A 22,255-nucleotide genomic window follows, 5' to 3' on the forward strand; every position below is an offset into this window, starting at 1 on the left:
CAAGGATGCAGTAATGCTTTAAATGTAATATTGCCATTAATCAGTCCTGCATACCCTGTTGAAACATTGCCCGTATTTTACATATTATATATTAGCTGGGCTGGATCTGGGCACAGACTTTACAGGCACATGCTTAGGGCCTCCTTGCCACAACAGGGCTTCAATGTTTGGGTATATTTTTTTCATTTTTTAAAGATACAAAACATTAGCCATACTTTTCCAAATCACACAAGTATCGTACAGTTAGCTTGAGGTAGCTCCTGTGCTGGAGACACAGTATTGTGTTGATTTTGTTGGTCCAGATATCTAAAATATTACAGCTTAAACTGTCTTAATGCTGTGTAGAGCTGCAGAGTCGGGTGTTGATTCTCAGTTGGTTTGGCATACTAGCAATCCTGTCACTTGTCAAGCGTCATTTGATTTAATGTTGATGAAGAAAAAGCACTTCATACATTATTAAGTGCAGGTTGAAAAGTCTGAATCTTCAAAAAGACCTTTTTTGTCAGACACATTATTTTTGCTGCTATTGATTGCGTAGTAATTTTGCCTTTTGAAGAACATACATTCTTACATTTAAAGAGACAGTCAGCCTCTTTAATGCCCATGTGGTGCCATAGATTTATGGTACTGAACTTTTTAGCATGTTGTTTAATTAGTGGGGATTAGCAGTTATATTAAGCATTTAACACATCATTAACAGATAGCGTGCATCTTGCTACAGGACTGACGATCACATGCAACTGAACTTTTGAACTGTTCATCTGTCACACATGAGAAGGAAATTACTAAGATGAGATGTACAAATCTAAATTTACTGACAAGACGCATACATACATTTACTTGACAGTACATGCAAAGGCTTAGTCATGCAACTCCACTGTGAAACACTCACACACACACTTGCCCAGGGCTATGTTGGTGGCTCCCATCAGCACATCCATTCCCAGGGGACAAGAAAGGGTAGGGATACAAATTAAATGATGAAAATATTTTTTTCTATGATTCAAGGCTCAATATTTTATCTATATATATTATCTGTCTGTGAATATACATATACATGGGCAACACAGTTAGAGAAAGGCTTTTGAAAGCTGTCTTCTCCCCACTCTCTAGTCTACTTTTACTTATTCATAGCTGCCGTAAACAAGCCATCTTACTGTGACTTCTGGGAATGCAGTGAATTAAAGGGAATTGCACTACATTAATGATATACGACAAAACAATTTTTCAATTATTCATAACATTTGCCTTAATGTCTGTTTCCTAGAAGTGTCTACGTCATAAGTATGCAGTTGTTACCCATTCGACTAGTGTGTTGTATCTACAGACAAAAGAGATTAGTAGATGTAAAGTCGTGGCTGGGATCATTGTGAGAACATGAAATGTGTGGAGCAATAAAAGACAGCTTACTGTAAACTGTATATCGTGGAAGGGCAGCTTGGAAGTGTTTGGTGAACTTAGTTAATATCTAGACTGGTCTTAAGAGATGTTCTCTTTTACTTATTTTGTTTACATAGTTTATGTGCAGTTTATTTAACTAGTTAAAGAAATGTTCCCTCACAGTGTATTTTAGTTATTTTGATATTCGTAATATTAGTTGATATAATTGAACCCAGAAAAAAATGAAAACGCAACGAAAGGTGAATCGAACTGTGGCTCAAAAGATTGAGGTCTGAACCGAACCATGTGTTTGGAGAATTGTTAGACCACTTAACGCCACCATGACATAATTTGTCTTGACTAGTTACTGGATGGATTCCTGGGAAATTTGGTTCAGGCATTTATCTTTATTTTATGTTTTAGTATCCACACCACTTGACAAAAATGACAAAGTTGTAATAGTCATGTATGTATATGTATGTAATATGTATGTAGTATGTAATACTTATTGGGAAGCCAAGGGAACTACTCATTTTCAAGTATTCATAATTTGTTAGACTTTGTCTGCCTGCTAGTGAGAATTGTTTTGTTTTTTCTGGTGATCCATTTTCCGAGTTTAATCTAAATTATTTTCTCTCCTGTGTTTATGACTTGCGATCTGAGAAAAAAGGGCAAAAAAAAAATTCCATGTGAAAAAAACAATTTCTTATTTGCCCCTCAGGGCTTCTGTAGCCTGCCCATCCCTATGCCCAAGGCTATTAATTTATTTAAAAAGGTCTAGGCTATGTAATTGTTCGATATCATCAACACTTTATTGTAATATTACCCTCTTCCATTTCATAATGCCTAGTCATACATCTGTCGTTATTTTGGTGAAAGTAACGCAAAAGTATCAATCAGTACGTCATTACACAACATAGACATTAGTAATCACTTCAAATGAAAGTAACTAATATAAGATACATTGCATTTTGGAAGTAACTTGCCCAACACTGTTTAGCTCAAAGTATAGCTATATATGTGCCGCCTCTCATAGCTGCTAGTACGGTTTCAGACTCTTGTTTCAATAAGTACAAAGAGCGAACATGTCCTGTATTGATTACATGCTCAGATCATCTTTACTTCTATATATTGGTCTTTTTGGGCTCCGTGGTAGAGCTCTGATGGATGTGCCGATCGGCCCCTCACATGTGCACACAGACACACAAACACTTGCTTTGACGGAGTGACGTTAGCGTGTAATGAGATCAATAAGCCATCGCTGGTGTGGTCTGGTTTCACGGTGCATTGACAGGACCCCTGATACGCCGATTGGGAACAATTAGCATCAGTGAGCAGCGCTAACATGGTTCTGAGCGATGACGGTGGTGAGTGCATGTCTTAGTTCATGTGTGTGATCGTGTGTGTGGGTGGGTGAGTCATCATCATCCAGCCCAGGAGTCCCAGGAGTCTCTCTCGCCCTCTCTCACACACACTCATGAACACACACAGGCAAACCATACACAGGCAGCTTTGCCAAATCCATTTGGCAAAGCTGGTTGAGTGTGATTCTTGGAGTCATTATGAACCAGTGAGTGTAGAAAAGATGCTTTACCATCAGTGAAGCTGTCTGCTTTTACTGCACTATGAGGATTACAACAAAATCAGGGTGTTGAGCAACAACACTACAGGACAAACATATTGACTTCAATAATGGAGCCTGAAAAGCGACGTGTAACAGCAGGGAGCATTGATTGAGCGTGATGGAGTTTAAAATAAAATGATAAAAGCTGTTCCATCAGACCATCTAACCTCATGTTGTCACTTCAATGTTATTATTCTATTATTGACTTTTGGTCAATTGGATTGTTACTAATTAATTATATATATTTTATATTATTTTTGTATATAGTAACTATTCATTTCACAGGTCTGGAAATGGTAAGTAGGTGGTAATTACAAAGCAACATATTTGAAATGTATTTAAATACCTTGATATTATTTAATAGTGATATTCTGCTATTTTCCAACAAGTACATAGCTGATAATTTTGTGAATGCATTTCCTGGTAAAGTCCAACTGGTTTTTTCTGCCTAACTTCTGCAGGTCAGTAAATTGAAGTACATGTTTAAGCATTTAAACTTCCCTCAGTGGCATGCTACTAGTTGGAAATTAAAATGGCATGATCAGCTGTAAGGCAGGAACCAGTTGGAATTTTCCTGACAAAGTATTAAAGAAACCACCAGCTATTTATTAACTACTTATTAGAAACTAGCAGAATATTATTATCATATCATGTTGGGGTAAATTTCAATACATGTTGAGGTAATTATTGTGGTAATTGGGGAGTCCTTTCAAAGACATTTCAGATATGTTACTTGGTAATAACTACCTGAACAATTAATTGGAATATTACCAAAACTGCATATAGCCAAGTGCAAATCACAGGAGCTGCATTTTTTTGATAAAAGTAAAATGTGTGACATTATCCCATTATAGATAAAGCATTGTGGTGCTACAGAGATGCCTGAGCCTATAAATCCTTTTCTCCAGACGTGAGGGAACATGCCTGTTTGATACAGAAAAAAAAAATCACATCATCATCCTTTTTATATGTCAATAATATAATTCCCACTCAAAATGTGACTCATGCCACAATTGCAATATCTGTCAAAATAATAGATTTTTTTGTCTTGCATATCATTTAACCCTCATATTTTACACACATTTGCCATAATGTTGGTCTCTGGAAACATTTTTGTCAATATTGTATACTGATTTTTCCCTATTGACCAATCTTACATGACATGTACAGGTGCTAATCAAATACTGTTTATTATTGGTATATATTATATTAATCATTTGCCTCTCTTAATGTAAAACAGAGCAGCAGCCTTATTTTTTTTAATTCTACAGTTACGACTATACAACCAAATTAAATGAAAACACATGAGATCAGACATGATTCAAAATAACCAGTTCAGATACATCGCAGTATAAACTCAGCTGGGATCTAGTAAGAACAGTTGCTGTCCAGTAGGGGTTTGGGTCTGGCTTGCTGGGTTCTTCATGACTGGAGTGTCTGAGTCGTGACAAACAGAGAGTGTGTGTGTTTATGTGTGTGTCGGTGCACGTGTGCGCACTCGTGTGCGCTTGTGCCTCTGAGTATGTGTGCAAGTGCGTAGGAGTGTATGTGTAAAGATAGACTGGAGCCCTTACATGGCTTTGTCCATCAGACATTATTAGTTTGAACAAGAGCGACGGGTTAAGGACAGTCACACAGTGTGTTTCAGAGCAAGATCTGCAACTCCTGTAAACAATCCCAGAGTGGATTTCATGAAATGAATGGTTCAATAAAGAACGGAGATGTCAAAGTACACACAGCATATTTCTGTGTTGCACTTGTGGTAGATGAAAGTAGTAACTTTTGCAAAGCAAAACACGGATGTTTCTTTAAGCCTAGAGGGCAGCCGAAGAAATTTCTCATTTTATTTTTAGCTTCCAGGCAGTTTGGTTTTGATTAAGAAGTGGGTCACAACCTTTGAAAAGCTGCATGCTTATGAGTTTGAATTATGTCTATCTTGTTAAAATAATGGGATTGATGAAGGAGAAGTGCAGATTATTAACAAGATGTGACGTGAATATATAAAATAAATTGTCAGATCCTCCGTTCTACTGTCATTCATTTTGTTAACGTTTGTGAATTAGCATCCGTCCAGGGTATTTATTTTAAAACATGGATGTAACTGAACGCTTTTATAAAATCACGGTTGAATGAATTCTCGGCTCTTTGTTTATGTTGTTGTTAAACGTATGTTCTCGTGTGAACAGATTTTCTACATACCACAAAAACACCCCAGAGACTAACAGTGTTCATGTCAACAAACAGAGCTCCCCCTGCAGTGTACAGTGTGTTTATACATGTGTGAGTGCCAATATTGCACAGTAGTGCCCATTTAATTTCTTTTTGTAGCAGATACCTCTGCTGATACGCTTATATTTGCATGAGTGAAATTAGTAGCAGTCTACTTAAGACTGAATGATGGAGCAGTCAAACATTATGCGGCTCAGACGTGTATTAAGGGCTCTGTGATTTCCCAGCGTCTTACAGACTTGACATGAGAAGTGTATTTGAGTCGTAATGGTGGCCGTCAAGGGACAGCAGAGCATAAAGAGGATTTAAGGGCCTGGGTAAATGACAGAAGCTGACGTGTGTGTGTAGACCGCGAGAGAACAGAGACTCATATGGTTTTCTCATGTCTGATTTCCGTCATGGTGCAGCACTGCAACTGCATCCTTACTTTAATATAGCAGCATGTATCTGACTCTTTTAACATTATCTACAAAAAAAGAACAGTACACACTTAAGATGAAGTGTACATATTTTACAAGATCAAGGACTTCATTGTGATTCAGTGCTTTTATTCTTCCAAACAACCTCCCTCCCATCCTGGGGGCCTCTCATAAAACATGAATCCGCAGTATTAGGCAGATTATCTCATCTGCCATTCAAGATGCAAAGTCATCTCCAGTGGATGACAGTTGCACTGTCAGGTCGACTCATACTATGCTGTTTTATACATCAGCCTACGGACTGTGACAGCAACGCACACTCACAGACACACACAGATATGCACACTAGGAATCAGACCAGTTATTATTACATAATGATGAGGCCTTTTATAATCATCAAGAATCAGAGGTATGCATGGTACTGAAAATCTATGCTCAAGTAACAATACAATCACAACTAATACTCAAGTAAAATAATTGTTTTTTTGTTTTTTTTTTGCAATTATGAAAGTAACATTAACGTAGAAGTCGATTTTACATTAGCTTAACTGCTTTCTGAGCACAATTTAAAAGACCGACAGAGCACTAGCTATAAGATACATTAATGTCATTATCATAACACAAAAGACTATCATTACACATGAAAAATGAAGATAGCAAACGTCAGGTAGCTAACATTCAGGAGGCACAGCATGCCCTTCATCTTGTTACTGTTGTCTTTTTGAATTTTTGGTACAAACGCTGTGGCCAGATCTAGTCGGGGATTGTTGCTGAGAGCTGACTTTTGTTTTCATGGTTTAACTCTGTCGTTATCGCATCGTGGTCAAAAGACAAAGACATGAATGTCTAGTTTAAGCTAATTTACATGCCAACAAAGCGGGAAGTCTTTGCGAGGGACCTCTGATCTGAGGATAGCAGTTAGCTAGGCACAGTGATGTAGGTTATATTTTCCTGACTGTAGGTTTAACTTTAATTTAATTTAATGTCCCTGCAGAAGAGCTAGAAATGTCTTCAATCCCCACAACTACTTGGATGTAGACTGCAGGTGTCAGCCTGCCATGTCTACAGGACACAACAACAAACTCTGAGCAAGCAACCGCCACGCTGAAAATGGCAAGTTACCCTAACGTTAACCTGGTCGCTAACGGTACGATGTTAACAAGCTAGCAGGTGTTACCTTTTCTCTTGTGGGGACGTACCCGTTTTAATGCCGGGGCTTGCTTCAACACATGCAAAACAAGTTCCCCAGGACACAATTTTTCATGGGGGCACCGTCACTGCATCCTGACACCAAAAACCAGAAAGAAATAACAACAAGCCGGAGCATTTTCCCCCCACAGAGACTACTAATGTACAGTCTCACTAGATTCATTTCAGGGGGGGTATCATTGTTATGCATGAAGGCATCGCCCTTTAGCATGATGTAAACAAAATGAAATGAACTGATAACTGGAGAGCACGTTTTTACTGTAAAGTGAAACACTAGAATATTATTGATAACTTTGTCCAGATTCTTTGGTTGATAATTGCATATTATTGGAGCTCAAATACTTGCATTGGCTTGGTTATTAAGTTGCAGTATTAAATCCACCTAAACAAGGACACATGCCAGTGATGACCACTGCCGTTAGTTGTGGTGACAGGCCCTGTAAGGCGAGGAACAAAGATAATTTAATGCAGTGTTTTTAAAAAAAATGACAACATTATATTATGCACATTTTATTTGTCCGTTTCACGCAGAGAAGAGTGTCCAACTGAGATGCCGTAGTTTCCGGTTAACCTCTGCTGTCAGGTGTGATTACGAGTGTGAAGCGCTAACATTGTGTGCATGAAATAATTAATCAAAACTAAAAAGCAGAACTTGCTCCGACACAGCAGATGTTAGTTCTTCAGTCAGTCCGAGCTTGGCTTCCCATTTTTGGCTCTTCTTCATCGTCTTCATCCCGACTACACCAGCTGTTAGTCACATGAAATGTAGGTCAGAGGAGCTTCGCTCCACGGTTTCTGCATTGTGTGGAAGTGTCCACATTCAAACAGTTACCTCTTTCTGCCATTTGGTGCCACTGGTCGTCTACTGTAACTTTAAATGACCCCTCTTATAATTTGGGAAATACCCTATCGATTTCATCTTTACGTGCTCAGTCCAGGCTGGCTCTGTTAAAGGTGTCTCCCGAAAACTTCAAAGCTGTCGTATGTGAGGAAATTCACTCGGAGACTAAACGTCTGACTGTGAAATTGAATTACAGTTCTCTCTTATTGAACAAAAATGGAAAATGATTGCAGCGAGGGGACAGATATAGGGTGGAGGTGGTGGTGATGGTGTTTGATTAGGAGAGCCATATGTAGATCAGCCCTCCGGCATAAAGGGCGATGTGTTCTTTTCTTCGTCTTCATCAGCAGCGCCTGCTCCTCTTTTATTTTTAGATGGCTTGACGGAGAGAGGGATGGAGGGAGGAGGGGGTAAAGGAGGGACGACGGAGGAAGAGGAGAGAAGTTCTGCGCTCAGATACTGCTGTGTGGTGTCACAGAGTGGACCGGTCTTCTGACAGTAGCTTCTCTTTCTTTGCTCTTCATCTCCAGATTATGTGCCAGCCAGAATGGGACTACAAGAGAGCGCTAAGCAGATCCCAGGTCAGTACAGCCCAGGGGGAAGTGGAGGATAGATGTGTGTGTGTGTGTGTGGCATGATTTTTTTCTCAGCGTATGTAGTAGAATAGAGCTTGACTCATTACTGTGGGACGTTTTTAAACAACTAATTTGAATTAGTTGTGAGTTCACAGTTTGATGGTTGTATGGCTGAATTCCTGAATAGTAGTAAAGTAGATTATTGTTGTGGTAACATTGAACCCATGAGGTTTTTTTCCTGCTCTCCTAAACCTTTAAAGCCAGGTCAAGAAAAGCAGTTCGCTATTTACTCCTTTGACACTGTTGGACTCATTATGGACATTGTAAAAAACAATCATCAAATAGATACAGTTGAACCAGAGATATCACCTTTTTTATATTCCACACGTCCTTCCTTTTCAAGGCGCCTACAGTACCCACAATGTGACTTGTGACATCTTGTGCCACTGAGTGACATCTTTGGATGCAATTCATCAGATGACATACAACTTCCTCTGGAGCCACAAAAGGCTGTAAACTAATTTTTTCACACATGTAGTAGTACTGTACTCCCCTGTAGACCCGTAAGCACACTTATATGTGTAAACTTGGTGGAGTTACCCTTTAAGAAACTCACGACAAGGTGGAAAGAAATGAGCAGTTCATCTCCATGATGAACGCTCAGCTTGGCTTATTTTGTCACTAAATTCGAGATTGGTGGTACATTTTTTCTGCATCCTAAACTTTGAGAACGGTTGGTTCAGTTTTCCATAACCTTCCAGTGGGTGGGCTGTCACCTCTCGTTCCACATTTATGACCTCATTTTATTGCCAGATGGTTTGCATTGTGTCTTATTTTCCCAATTTCTTAAATTCTGAGAGCACATATTGTTATTGGCATGCTGAAACACAGGGCGCTGCTCGCCTAAGATTATCTCAGTCGTCATATACAGTTAATACGTTGAAATTGAAAATCATTCAAATCTGGAGAAAGGGTCATCGATTAATATCTTTCACCTTATACTGAATATCATCGGTTTGACTTTCCCCACCACTTCCCTTCACACTGGACCTGCAGCTTTCCGCCAAGAACAAACCTACTATCTTAATAGACTTTTAATGAATCAATATGCACCTCAGTTTCCTGATGCAGAAAGCCCTCTTCTGATAATAAACATCAGTCACTGCCCGGTTGTCATGCATCACCTGCTATCACAGGAAACACTTGACAAGTAGTGGGCGTAGTTCGGCCGCGGCCAACTGAGCCCCGAACAACTATTTTATGGTTCACAGACGACTCACTCTGATCTTTGTCCCAACGTATCCTAGCAACCAGGTATTTTCAATACAACTGATTCCTGTGTACTGCAGGTTTTCTCATCCGCCGGTGAACATCTGCAATTGGCAGACGCGGAGGCAGGGGCGGGCGGGTGAGAGGACAGAGGGAGGTTCATGAGGCGGCAGAGAAGAGGAGAGCGGAGGAGAGGGCGAGGAAGTGTTTGTGGGCTACATTATTGAAATGTCACTTGCTTTGGATTGAGACTGTGACATTTGAGGATTAAAAGGAAGGAGAGAGCATAAAGCTGTTGTTTGGAAAGGAATCTAGCTTATAAGATCTGAACGATGCAGAGAAGGCACTCGGCGAGTATCATGGGACGCCATCAGGACAACACACATCCTCCCAAACAGGTTGGTTTTAGCTGGAGTCTCTCCCCTTCAGCTCCGGATGTGTGTGAGCAGAAAAAGGAAAGCCATTTAATCAGTAATGATGAGATGGTTTAAATAGGACAACTTGAAGCAATGTCTAAATTAAGCTTCTTGATACAGCCTAGTTTTTAGGTCAATTATGCATGTGAGGGATCGGTGTTCGTGAGTCACCGTGGAGAGATTCAGTGTCACTATTGTTCTTAGATGGGTACTTTTTGTCAAGCAGCATGTCCTAGGTAGGTGGGTGTGTTATCTACAGAGTGTGTTCACATAGTTTCATTATCTTCAACTCAAACTTGAAGAACAATTGCAGCAGATATCTATTGATTTTCTCCTGTTTGCATCAGCGTTGCACGCGCGAACAGGACAGAAAGGGTAGATGTATTGCACAATGTACACAAACGGTACTCTCGGGTGTTCATGCGTCTTCACATGCTGTGCGAGTCATTGTTACAAAATCATTAGATACATTTTTTTCAGGATTAATAGCCTCGTTTCTGCTCTACAATCCTGCAACTCTTTGCAATCCTGCAGCCATCCACCTGTGTCCAGGGCATGAACTTGGCCTCTGGCTGTGCTCTGTTGGCCACTACTGCCTCAGCATTCCTTCTTAAAGCTGACAAAGGTGTAAAAGGCTTTTCTACATATGCTACATTTTTTCTGGTGTCGTAGTACAGAAACAATGAGCAGCCCCTCACTGTAGTGCTGTATGTACAGTCGTTGTAAATGAGGATGGAGCTCAGCTGGCCCGCTCGAGTTAGCCGTTCTCTTTTTCACTTGACTGGTCACGGCCTGCCTGTGGACTCAGCCAGCTCCCCCCCCACCACCACTCTCTCTCTCTCTCTGTTTCTCTTTATCTCTCTCTCACTTTGCTCTGCTCTCAGTATCTGCCTTTATGCCTGATCTGCCTACATATCCTCTAACTGTCTCTCAGGAGATGGGGCTGGGGGATGGGGGAAGAGTGGGAAATACTGAAATAGTGGGAAATAGCAGGCATGAGAGGAGGAAGAAGAGGAGAATTTGGAATCTGGGGGGAACATAATCCGAAGAGGGAGGCAGAGGACAGTGTCTTTATGTTTCTGAGCCAGTGTCAGCAGGGGAAATTTGTTTTGGTATCTGTGTCGTCTCCACTTGCGTGGACAGTGTCCACCCCCATGATATTAACATAGACATAGTGTGTGTGGTTCAAGCATTATGATCAAAATATAGCACTTTATCTTGACAGCTCACCATTCGTCATTCTTCACCATTATTTCCCTTTGTTGTTCAATTTGTGTTGGCTTTATAAGTACACTACCAGCAATGTACAACTGTAGTCAAATTCCTTGTATGTGTACACGAATTCGGTCAGTTAAGCCGATTGTGATTCTGATCTTCAACTAAAGTCAGGTTAACTGTGTTTTTTGAGTTTCTTGCACTTGGCTGCCTTTTATAGGACAAAATATTGAAGTAATTTAATGCTGAAAATGAGTTAATAAGGGGATTTCCAGTGGTGAAAGATATCATATAACGCTGTCTTAAACCCTATTCACAAGGGACAAGTATTACCTGGGGACCTTATTTAATTTGTAATAATTGTGGAGGACGTCTGTGATCTTAATCCCATGCAAATCTGCCATGTCGGTAATTTGGAAGTAAGAATACTACACATTACCTACCATAATTCACTGAAGACACAGGTCATGTGATAATATTAGTCCTGCACTAATCGGCATGTCTGTCATTTAGAAATGTATTTTAAACATCTGTTTTCTGTTGTCGGACAACTAAACAAGTAAGAAATATGCTGATTAGCAGTTTATAGTGAGATCGGATATATTGATGTTTAAAGGTGATAGTCAAGTACAACATCAAAGCATCTTTAACTTGAACTAAATAAGCTGCAAATGTGTATTTATGCTTGTAGCACATGCAGAAAGTGGGAATATCGACTCTAAACTTTATTGATAATGTGGCTGCTGAGGAACAGATGTTTCGCTTCTGAAAAAGTTGATGTGACATCATATCCAGGAGATAAATACAGACTTTGCTTAACCTGTGTAAACGTGTCTCACGAAACACAAACTTGAGATGGTACCACATGAGGTTCACTGGTAGCACTTTGTTTGTGGAAGATGTATCAAGTAGATTAAGGTTGTCATGATACCAGAATTTTAAACATCGATCTATTGCTTGTATGAAAAGCAATACTCAGTACCTTCTTTATAACACGGAACAACAGGGAAAAAAACCTCCTAGGCACACAAAAAAGGAAAAAAAATGTTTTTATTAACAACCCGCACACAGTGCTGGTACAGGAAATGTCAATGGACACATGCCAACACATCTGTAATAATGTCAGTACCTGACTGTGGATCTGTTTTTTATAGCATCATCCTCTTTATACTGTCGAATTTATCGTTAACAGAGATCGTATTGTTTTAAACACATGGTATAAAAAAGAAACAAAGTATTGATACTTTTGACAACCTGAGAGCCAACATCTATTTAGTAATGTACATAAAATGATCCATCTAGATGCTCTGAACGTATGTTGGTTTGCCTTTAAACACTGATGATGTTAGGTGGCTTAACTAGTGATCCGTATCAGTAGTTCTATTCATAGCAGCTTGATGTACACGGATCTTATTTTGCATCTCTGTGTACGTCACCACAGACCAGTGTTTAATATTGTCTTCAGTTACAATGCGCTGCATTTGTTGAGGGACTATGACCCATCTTTCTGTGCGCACCATGTACTATGTAACCCTGAAAGCCTGACAGGCTGATCCCAAGGGGCAATTCTGGGACATGAATGCCTCTGTGTGTGTGTGTGTGTGTGTGTCGGCGTGTGTGCGTGTGTGCGTGTGTCCACTGTTGATTTACTCATTGACCATCACTCCCCCCCTGCTGTCTCCTGTGGGCCTTTATGCTGGGAGGAATCAATAACCTTCTCCCTCGCCTTCCTTCACCACTGTGTCTCAACCAGGACAGCCCTCTGTGGCACTTCATCAGCTCAAATGCTCATGCACGTTGCACTGAATGCACACAAATACTGTAGTTTTGTTTTTTTTTCTCTTTTAAATGCTAAAATATCAGAAATCTAAGTGCAGCTGCAACACACACACACAGAGAACCAGAGTCACAGGCATATCCGAGGCCCCTTTATCTCACTCTCTCCCTGACATTAGCTGAACAGAGTCCATTACTGCCAGGTAATGGGTGAATGTCACAATAGCAGGATGTCATAAAGCTCTGGAGTGGTCTAATGGGTTTTGTTCAGGTTGAGGTGACACATGCACACCGGCACATGCACGCATACAGACACGCGCTCTTCCAGGAAACTATCTTTCTACGATGCATTTACTCATCACATCACAGCCCTGTTTGAAGAGCTAATACAATCTGTTTAAGGAAGCAAATTATGAGAATCATCTGTCGCTGTGTTTAAATTCGGGCAGGTGGTTTTATGTTTCTCCCACCACCTCCACCCACACATCTTTTGTCTATTTCTACCTAAGATTAAGCTGTAATGGGGACAAATATCTGTATGTGAGTCATAAACTGTGATTGAGTAAACTGCAAACGGAGTAGGAGAACTGGATCAGGATATGAAAAACCTCTGAATACAAAAGTGAGGCAAAGACACAAGCAGTCGCCAAGGCAGAAGGGAGAGTGAATGGATTGAGTGATCACGTGATTGGCTTCATGTGTTGGCCCAGTGGGGGAGAGGAGGAGTAGAAAACAACAAACCATCCGAGCCAGTTTGAATGCGATGATTAACCTGCTCCATGACCTCACTCACGTTTTATTACTTTTTTATTTTTAAATTTGCAGCATTTTATTTTTAGTCGCTTTTCTCCAGTCAAGTCAAGTATCAAGTAGCAGAGGTATCTGTATTATCAGCTCAACATCCGGTTAATGATGGCCAAAATACTCAGACGATAAGGTTCATATAAAGTTCAGCAACAACTGATGTCATAGGCATGTCGAAATGCAAACAATGTCCAGTACTATTGTTTGGCTGAATGAGGGCTCGGAGATATATTATTATTATTTCGTTATACCATGATATAATATAACTTGTCATAGTTTGAGTTTTTGGTTTTGTTATTTTCTATTTCTATTTCCCGTTGTGTGTTTTCGGCTTTTGGTTCCTGTTTCCTCTCGTTATTTCTGGTTTGTACTTTGTTTTGCTTTTGTTTCTTGGATTTCTCCTGTTTTCTTATCATCCTTTTGCTGCTACATTTTTGGATTTGGATTTTCATCTTTTTGTTATTAAAACTCGCTTTTCGTTAAGTCTGCCTGTGTGTCTGCATTTGGGTCCCACTTTGTGTAATGTGACATAACTTGTCTTCTCCTGGTTTTAAAGGCTGATGTCAAAGTATTGCAATAGTAGTTTAAGCCAATATCGAAGAGCCCTACGCTACACATCAAGTGACACACACACAACAAGAAGCAGGTTCAGATGTATCAACCTTTTGCTTTCTGGTCCGGTCAGTCTAGTTTAAACATATTTGTATTTTGTGATTGAAACTATCAACATCACAGGCATGAGTAGGAGGGTTTGACGGTAGTATTTTTTAACACAGTTCATGCAGAGTTCAGTGGAGAGCCACAGCTCAGCCGACGCAAAGTAAACTCACCTCAACTCTGTCTCTGCAGTGCACACTCCTCGTCGCCGCTGTCTCTGTCTCACAGTTCAGTTGTTTGGTGCGTAGTACGCTGATACAACCTCATACATTTGCTCCAGTTGTGCCACTTTGTTGCTTTAAAAAAATCTGTCAAAGTTGTAATGTGCAGGACATCTAGTCTTTGTGGTTACAGTAATATTAAGCTCTGATTTTCTGATTTTAAACAAATCGTGTTGTTCGCTTTCTCCACATTTAAATGGTTAGACTTTGCTAATTACCAATGCTACATTTACATGCACTATATACTGTGCATGCATGTACATGTCTGTGTGTGCATGTACATGTGGATAGGTTTGTGAGGAAATTGATTATAAACTAACAAGGAGCTGATTAGCACATGTTGACATTAACGATAGAATCTATAATTGAGAGCACACATGGTTGACCTATGACATAGATGATCCTTTGGGCTTATCAGTCAATATGTCACATCAATGACAGCTGAGTTTAGGAAAGAGGGGATGGTGTGGGTGTAGGGTGTGTTATTCTTTATAAGAATATTGTGGGATGTTTATTAATTATGTTTTTATGGCTGTGATGTATGGACCACTCTTATGACTCCTTCAATCTCAATCTTCTCTACTCTCTCCAGTCTTCCGGCACCAGCGTGGTGGTGGACATCGCGGTGATGGGTGAGGCCCACGGTTTGATCTCAGACCTGCTGGCGGACCCCTCACTTCCCCCCAACACCTGCAGCTCTCTGAAGGCCGTCAGCAACCTCCTCAGCACCCAGATCAGCCTCCAGCCGCTCCACCGGCCTCGCTTCCCCGCAGACACACACACCTGCTCTGACTCCGAGGAAGGGCCCGAAAAGACTGAGAGACTGGCCATCCCAAAGGTAAATGTTTGTTTGAGATAATGTCCAGTGACTGAACCATAATTACGAATACCACAGACTAAGGATGGAAACTGCAAGTTCACTCAGCAGCTAAAAGGAAGTTATGATTACCCGCTCAGAATCTCTTAGAAGCTTCATTGTAAGAATTACAGTAATTGTCCTCAATTACAGCTGCACTCTGTTGCAAAGCTGATTGATACAGATAGGAAAATCAACACCTGTGTGTAGCAGTGGCTCCAAAGGATCCTCAAATAAGTCTTCGTTCAAAAGATAAATAAAAAGATTAGACAGAAGCAAGAAAGAAATTCTGTTACGAAAACATTTTGAGTCAACTTTTTCAGCCCAGGCGCTGGGATAAAATTTCCGCGGGTAATGTTTCTGCAAATCACAGATACATTCATATTTGTTCATGTCAGAGTCCGTACGTACCATTGACATTTTGACAAAAACGTGTCATATGAAGTCCACATTACATGTATGACCTGACTTTTATATTGGGAGGTGGCAGGGATGGTGGTGGTGTTACAGGCAAGAATGCTGCCAAGCCAGTGACTGCAGTTCAAGACTGTGTTTCAACATTGATCAAATAAGATTAAAAAAAAAACATTTCAGCATATTTGTAGTTTGCAGAAATGTACATTGACAACATTTATTCTGGCATTTGGGTTGGCTGTTTCCTTCTTGTGAAATACAAAATCCACTGTTGATATATCAGTATCAGTATGAGTATCTTTTTCTATGGTTGCGCGCGCGCGCGCGCACACACACACACACACACACACACACACACACACACACACACACACGTATGCTCAGGTGTACCTCTCATACAGGTACATCACCCCACATCTCTTCCCTCCTTGCTGCTGTAGCGTGGGGCTCTAATGTAACAATGACGCACAGGCTTCCAGAGGGCTTTTTAATGTTTTACAAGGCCAGCGCTTCAAAATGTATGCAGGCACTTAAGGGGGCAAGGAAACTAAATAAAGCGTGTGATGCAATGCAGGATAGCCTACCAGGAAAGTGACAAGCAGCTTTAACACTGCCTGAGTGCGCTCAAATGTCTGAGCCATGTAGTGAAACTCAATGAGATGCCGCCTCATTTTAACTCACTGGGGATTGGTGAGTCTGTGTGTGGCAAGGGGTTAAAAGGTGGTGATTCAACTTGATTGTGCAGCCCTGTTGTTGGACAGAAATAGCGGTTACATAAAGGTGATAAGAAGTGTTGGAGAGCTGAGGTGCATTTGTTTTGAGTTTTTCATTACGGGACAGCCAATTTGAGCAAGTTCAGACAGTTTGTTGAGTTTATAGCAGCCTCCAAACATTGAACCAACTTCTGCTGCACAGATTTGTCTTCATAATACTTCATATTCAGGCCGCACATTTCCCAAAGCGCACCACAGTGCTCTAAGATTTAAGAGAAAGTAACGGAGACTTAAAACTTATGAGATAAAATGCAGCAATCCATCACAGCCAACTTAATGTGCTTGCATCATTGTCAGCTACATAGGAGTTACATAATAATGCAGTGCAGATGTTTCAGATCTAAATTAAAAATTGCACACAGCACCACATAATAAAAACTGACACCAGCCATGATGTTCACGGTAATTGATTACCACCAAGTGTTGTTGTGTCACCCTCCCTCTCTCCCTCCCTCAGATGTCTCTGATTAGTGTTCCTTCACTGTAGGAGAGAAGGATACCACTGTGTGTGTGTGTGTGTGTGTGTGTGTTTGGTTGGCAATGACACTGCTGTTTGTGTGTGTGGTTATCTGCCTAAGAAGTAAACAACAAACTTATTTTGCTCAGTTCTGTGTGAGAGTCGGTCCTCTGCTGCCCTCTATATTCCACTGGTGAGTGGGAGAGACAGAGAGAACCATTAAGAATTAAACACAAAGTGACAAAAGTTTTGCTCGTGGCTTTAAACACAATTTGCAACACTGGATGGATTGAGACCACGGGGGGTAACAAGCTTGACTCCCTTCTACTTTCATTTCATTCTGTCTTCCATATGCTTGGAAGACAGCTGGAACAAATTTGGCATCAGTCTAGTTGGATGTCTTTACTTTTTAGATTGGAGGAACAACTGTTGCTCTGTAGGAAAATGTAGCTGTCCTTATTACTTAAAGGAGACATATTATGCTTTTTTGTGTTTTTTCCTTTCCTTCAGTGTGTTATATAGATTCTTGTGCATGCAAAAGGTCTTGAAAGTTAAAAAGTCCACGCCAACAGGAGCTCCTCCCTCCCACAGAAAACATTACTTCTGAAACACCTCGTCAGTAGTCCCGCCTTTAATTCCGTGACTTTGTGACATCATACTATGTCACCATGTCACACATATGCATAATTTACGCCTATATTCACAGTAGAAGTGAAACTAACTGGAAGCTGAAAACACGACAGATCCAACTGGTGACCTGGTGAGCGGTGCTGGCTCAGGCGTGTGTGAAGTGACCAATCAGAGCAGACTGGGTAGTCAGGCGGAGGGGCCTTAAAGAGACAGGAGCTAAAACAGAGCAGAGGGGGAATACAGAGCTGCAGCACTGGACAGTATGAGAAAACTGATGTGTTTTCTGAGCACTAAAGCATATAAAACTATTCTAGTAGTAAACCAAAACAAAATTATGAACCTGAAAATGGGCATAATATGTCTCCTTTAAAACGTGGCCCGAGGCTGGATCGTTTTAACTACTAAATAGAGCCGTGTTTCTCCACAGAGCCAGAACGTTTCTCTGCCTGACTTTGTTTTCCTCATGTTATATTTTGATGGCAGCACTTCTGTCTTTAGTTGTGTTAACTGTGTGTGACTTTTGTGACCCAAGCTCTCTGTCAACGTTTACTTTCATGCTGGATTATAATTGTCCAAACAGAGTGAGAGTTATTGTGACAAGCTATGTCTAGAAGATGAGAAAAGACTGCTTCTTAAAGTGGCAACAGACAACTCTTCCCCTCCAGCGTTTCCAAGTGGTATTATTGTTGGCACCGCTGTTGTAAAGACAGCTGGATCGTTTCCATTTTCCTCAAAGTCACAAATAACAACGACGTAGGACAAAAAATGAGTTTATACAATTCTTTAGTCTATAATAGAAATGGGTCAGCAGTTTACCCTCCTTTTCCGATGGAAGACAGAATTGTATCGTGAAAGTGAACGTTACAGGAAACAAATGCAATCACAGATGGTTTCATTATTCTATATCTCATTGTGCAATCAACATTTACTTCATTATGATACTTAGAAGCACACAACTTGTCTAGTGCCAGATGGAATTATCTTGGGAACAATGATGGGAAATTAAACCATTGCAGCAGAGAGTCATTTGAATATACAGCTGGATCCAAAAGTCTGAGACCACACTGAAAATCTAGTATTGTCAAGTAAACCTGAAAAAAAACCCCAGAAGGTTTGAGGATTCAGAAAGGAATTGAATGCATCGAAAGTTACAAGAAGAGGGGCTTTCTCAGTGTCGAATCAAGGCTAGATTAAAGGTTTCTAAGGGGGAAGTGCATGTAACGCGAAATCACTTCACAGAAACTGGACCAGGTTTATCCAAAGCACGATCACGCAGACCCAAAGTAACCACACCATCAGAGGATTTCAGTTCTCTGACAAATAGAAAAGCAAGTTCATCACAGATACAGAATTGCTAAATAAATAAGGTGAGACTCCAATCAACAAAAGTACTGTCAAAAGAAGGCTGTCTTGCAGTGGTCTCAGAGGAGGAGTAGCAGTTTGTAAACCTCTTCTCTAAACACGTCTTTGTTTGTCTGCATGACAGCGTCTAAGACGGAGTCTGCCCCCAGGATTGCTGAGGAGAATCTCTTCGACTTGGACCACGACCACCTCAGCTACAGGGCTGCCTACCATCGAGCCTGGCCCTGTACGCCGAGACCGCTCAGCCAGCATCAAACACACCACAGACAGGTAATCCTCAACAACTTTGAACAGTAGCAGATCAAGAAGACTGTTTTTAATTGATATATCTGACGGTTTTCTTGCATTATATCAGTGAATCATGGAACAGCTCGGTGATGATGACCATCTCAAAGAGTCGCTCCATGTCTGCCTCCTATGCTGCCTCCAACCACCTCTACAGCAAACCACTGGGAAGACTAGGTGTGGAAAAAAAAAAATTGGGTGACTTCCATAAAAGATACATAAATACTTAAATAAGTAAGATAATAATTAGAGCAAATTGTGTAAAGACTGACTAGCAGAGTCTTGCTCTCTTTTTTCAGGTTTCCCCCCGTCCAACGTGTCACCTCTGGGCTCTCCGTGCCCCTCTCCTCCCATCCAGGGCACTCCTGCCTCCAGCCCCACCACCAAGACGTGTTCAGTGCAGCTTCCTGAGCCGGCCGGGCCCCTGACAGAGCGGACCCCTGGCCCTGTGGCCCCCAAGAGCCACCACAGAGCCTTAACTCACAGCCAGAGCGCCCCGAGCTCCACTACCCCTCACTGGCGGCCTCCATCGCTCTGCGGCAGGTAACAGAATCTCACACTCCTTGTGATTCCTTCTTCTGTTATGTTTTGATGAAAGATTTCTAAAAATTCGAGGTTCAAATTCACAAATATTGGGCTTCAAATGCATCTGTGTCTGATTGTGTGTAAATGAGTCTCTTCTTAAATCTGTGCTGTGAGGACAGGAGCTACTTCAGTGATCAGATGAGAGGGGATAATCAGAACGGACTTGTGTGTTTCCTCTGAATGTGTCTGTGTTTCTCTGCTCTCTTCTATCAGCTGTGGCAGACCATTCAACAATCGACTAAACCACGGGGTAGAAACTGTCGACAAAGGAGACAGAATACCACATCCAGGTAAACAAAAAAATACATTCATGGAATCAAATTTAAATGTGAGATGCTAAAAGTCAAATCTGCTTTCCTAGGCTTATAACTTCTCCTCCACAACTGCCCTCATTGTTACTTTGGATAATCACCAACATAGTTACATCAAATTTTGTGTGTCTAACATGTGTAATGTCTCCCCAGATGAGCGGGTCGTAGCTTCTTCAGACTATGACAGCACCTACGACAGCACCTACGAGACCAACCACAGTGACAGCAGCGACTTTGCACAGAATGATGAGGAGGGAGAGGGAGGCAAGAAGCCGCCTGAAGCCAGGGAAGGTTGCAGGGAGTATCTGGCGGAGGGCATCGTTCTTCACCCGCTCCTGCCATCACCAGAGGTGGGCAATCAGGCAGGCAATGAGAAAAAGTCTCAGTTACTTGTTATGTGCTTCTTTATGTGCTTTCTTTCAAAACAACAAGAAATAAAGAAGATGGGTCATTATTTTTCTTAGTAAGACCTTTATGTGTCATTAAATAACTGCTCAATAAACACCAGAACATCTTTGAAAATGCCTTTCAAGTGTTTCAGTCTGATGGAGTTTGTTTGTACCTCTGTACCCACAGGACAAGGCCATCCTGGCCCCGGATCCTCTCGTGATGCAGGGTCTGGAGCCTCTGATGAATCAACTCAACAACTGGAACTTCCCCATCTTCAGTCTAGTGGAGAAGACGCACGGCAAGACGGGCTGCATCCTCAGTCAGGTAGGCACTGACTATTGATGAGCTGTTGAAACCCATATGACATTTATCTAATGACAACAAATCAATACTGATTTCATTAAAGGGATCTCATATTGATGGGAAATGTTCACATGTATGTAATTAGCAGCTCGGTTTGGTTGTGACATTAGCTGCTAAGTCAGGCAGTGAGTAAAGACCCAGAAGTAAGATATGATTCACAGCATGTTTTCCTCATGTTTTTTGTCCCAGGTTTCCTATCGGCTCTTTGAGGACACAGGTCTATTTGAGACCTTTAAAATCCCCATACAAGAGTTCATGAACTACTTCCACGCTCTGGAGAACGGATACAGGGTCATCCCTTGTGAGTAGAAGGTCTCCATGTTTATATTCAGCATTACCTTTGTCTGCCACAAGGTGGAGGCATCGCTACGTCAGTGAAATAACCGCCCCACTACCAGGCCTTTGACCTCCTACTAGGTAGTTTATGGTGTGCTAACGTTGCTCACAGTTAGCAGGGATATCAAGGTTAAATCATCTGATGAACAACAGCGTTTGTGTCGGTTCATGCTGAGACTGAAGATGTAGCTCACAGGCAGCATTGAGCTCTTGTGTTAATTAAATGAATTTCAATGACAGTATGTGACCGAATAGTTTTGATTACATGATCTCTATATTTTAAATTAAATATTGGATTTTCTATACTGTAGCTGCTGTTACTTGTTTGAGGTGTATGAAGTGTTGGAAACTAAGTACACTTACTCGAGTACTGTATGTAAGTTTTGAGGTACTTGAACTTTACTTGAATATTTATATTTCTGCTATTTTACGCTTCTATTTCACTACATTTCAGTGGTAAATATTGTATTTTTTTTATAACTTTGGTCACTAATTACTTTGCAGATTTAGATTAATGATATAAAATATAATCAACAAATAAATGATGATGTAATATTATAGCTAAAAAACTTTATTTATACTCAGAAATTCACAAGCTACTAAGCAGATAAAGTATGGAGTAGTTAGAATCAGCCCAGTCTTAAATAGTATATTAAAATTATTCTGAAATTGGCCATAATGTGTAATAAACACTTATACTTTTTGATAATTACAGTATTTATTCAAATTCTTTTGTACTTCTACTTGTAACAGAGTATTTGTACATTGTGGTATTGCTATCCTTATTCAAAGGGGCACTATGTACGAGATTCAAACTCAAAATTTTAATATTAACAATATGAATGTGGTAATAATTCA

General features: G+C 40.7%; 1 protein-coding gene across 1 annotated transcript in view; it reads left to right on the plus strand.

Annotated features, from left to right (window-relative positions):
- The window catches only part of LOC141016246 (cGMP-inhibited 3',5'-cyclic phosphodiesterase 3A-like), a 51,020-nt gene that overhangs the window by 20,641 nt on the left and 8,124 nt on the right, over positions 1–22,255 (plus strand). Inside the window, exons 2-9 of the mRNA XM_073490502.1 lie at positions 15,228–15,473; positions 19,252–19,397; positions 19,483–19,589; positions 19,712–19,955; positions 20,211–20,287; positions 20,462–20,658; positions 20,885–21,022; positions 21,251–21,362. Of these exons, the coding sequence (XP_073346603.1) occupies positions 15,228–15,473; positions 19,252–19,397; positions 19,483–19,589; positions 19,712–19,955; positions 20,211–20,287; positions 20,462–20,658; positions 20,885–21,022; positions 21,251–21,362 (1,267 nt within the window). The remainder of the gene's footprint in view (positions 1–15,227; positions 15,474–19,251; positions 19,398–19,482; positions 19,590–19,711; positions 19,956–20,210; positions 20,288–20,461; positions 20,659–20,884; positions 21,023–21,250; positions 21,363–22,255) is intronic.

This window comes from Pagrus major, chromosome 2 (assembly GCF_040436345.1).
Source record: "Pagrus major chromosome 2, Pma_NU_1.0".
NCBI lineage: Eukaryota > Metazoa > Chordata > Actinopteri > Spariformes > Sparidae > Pagrus > Pagrus major.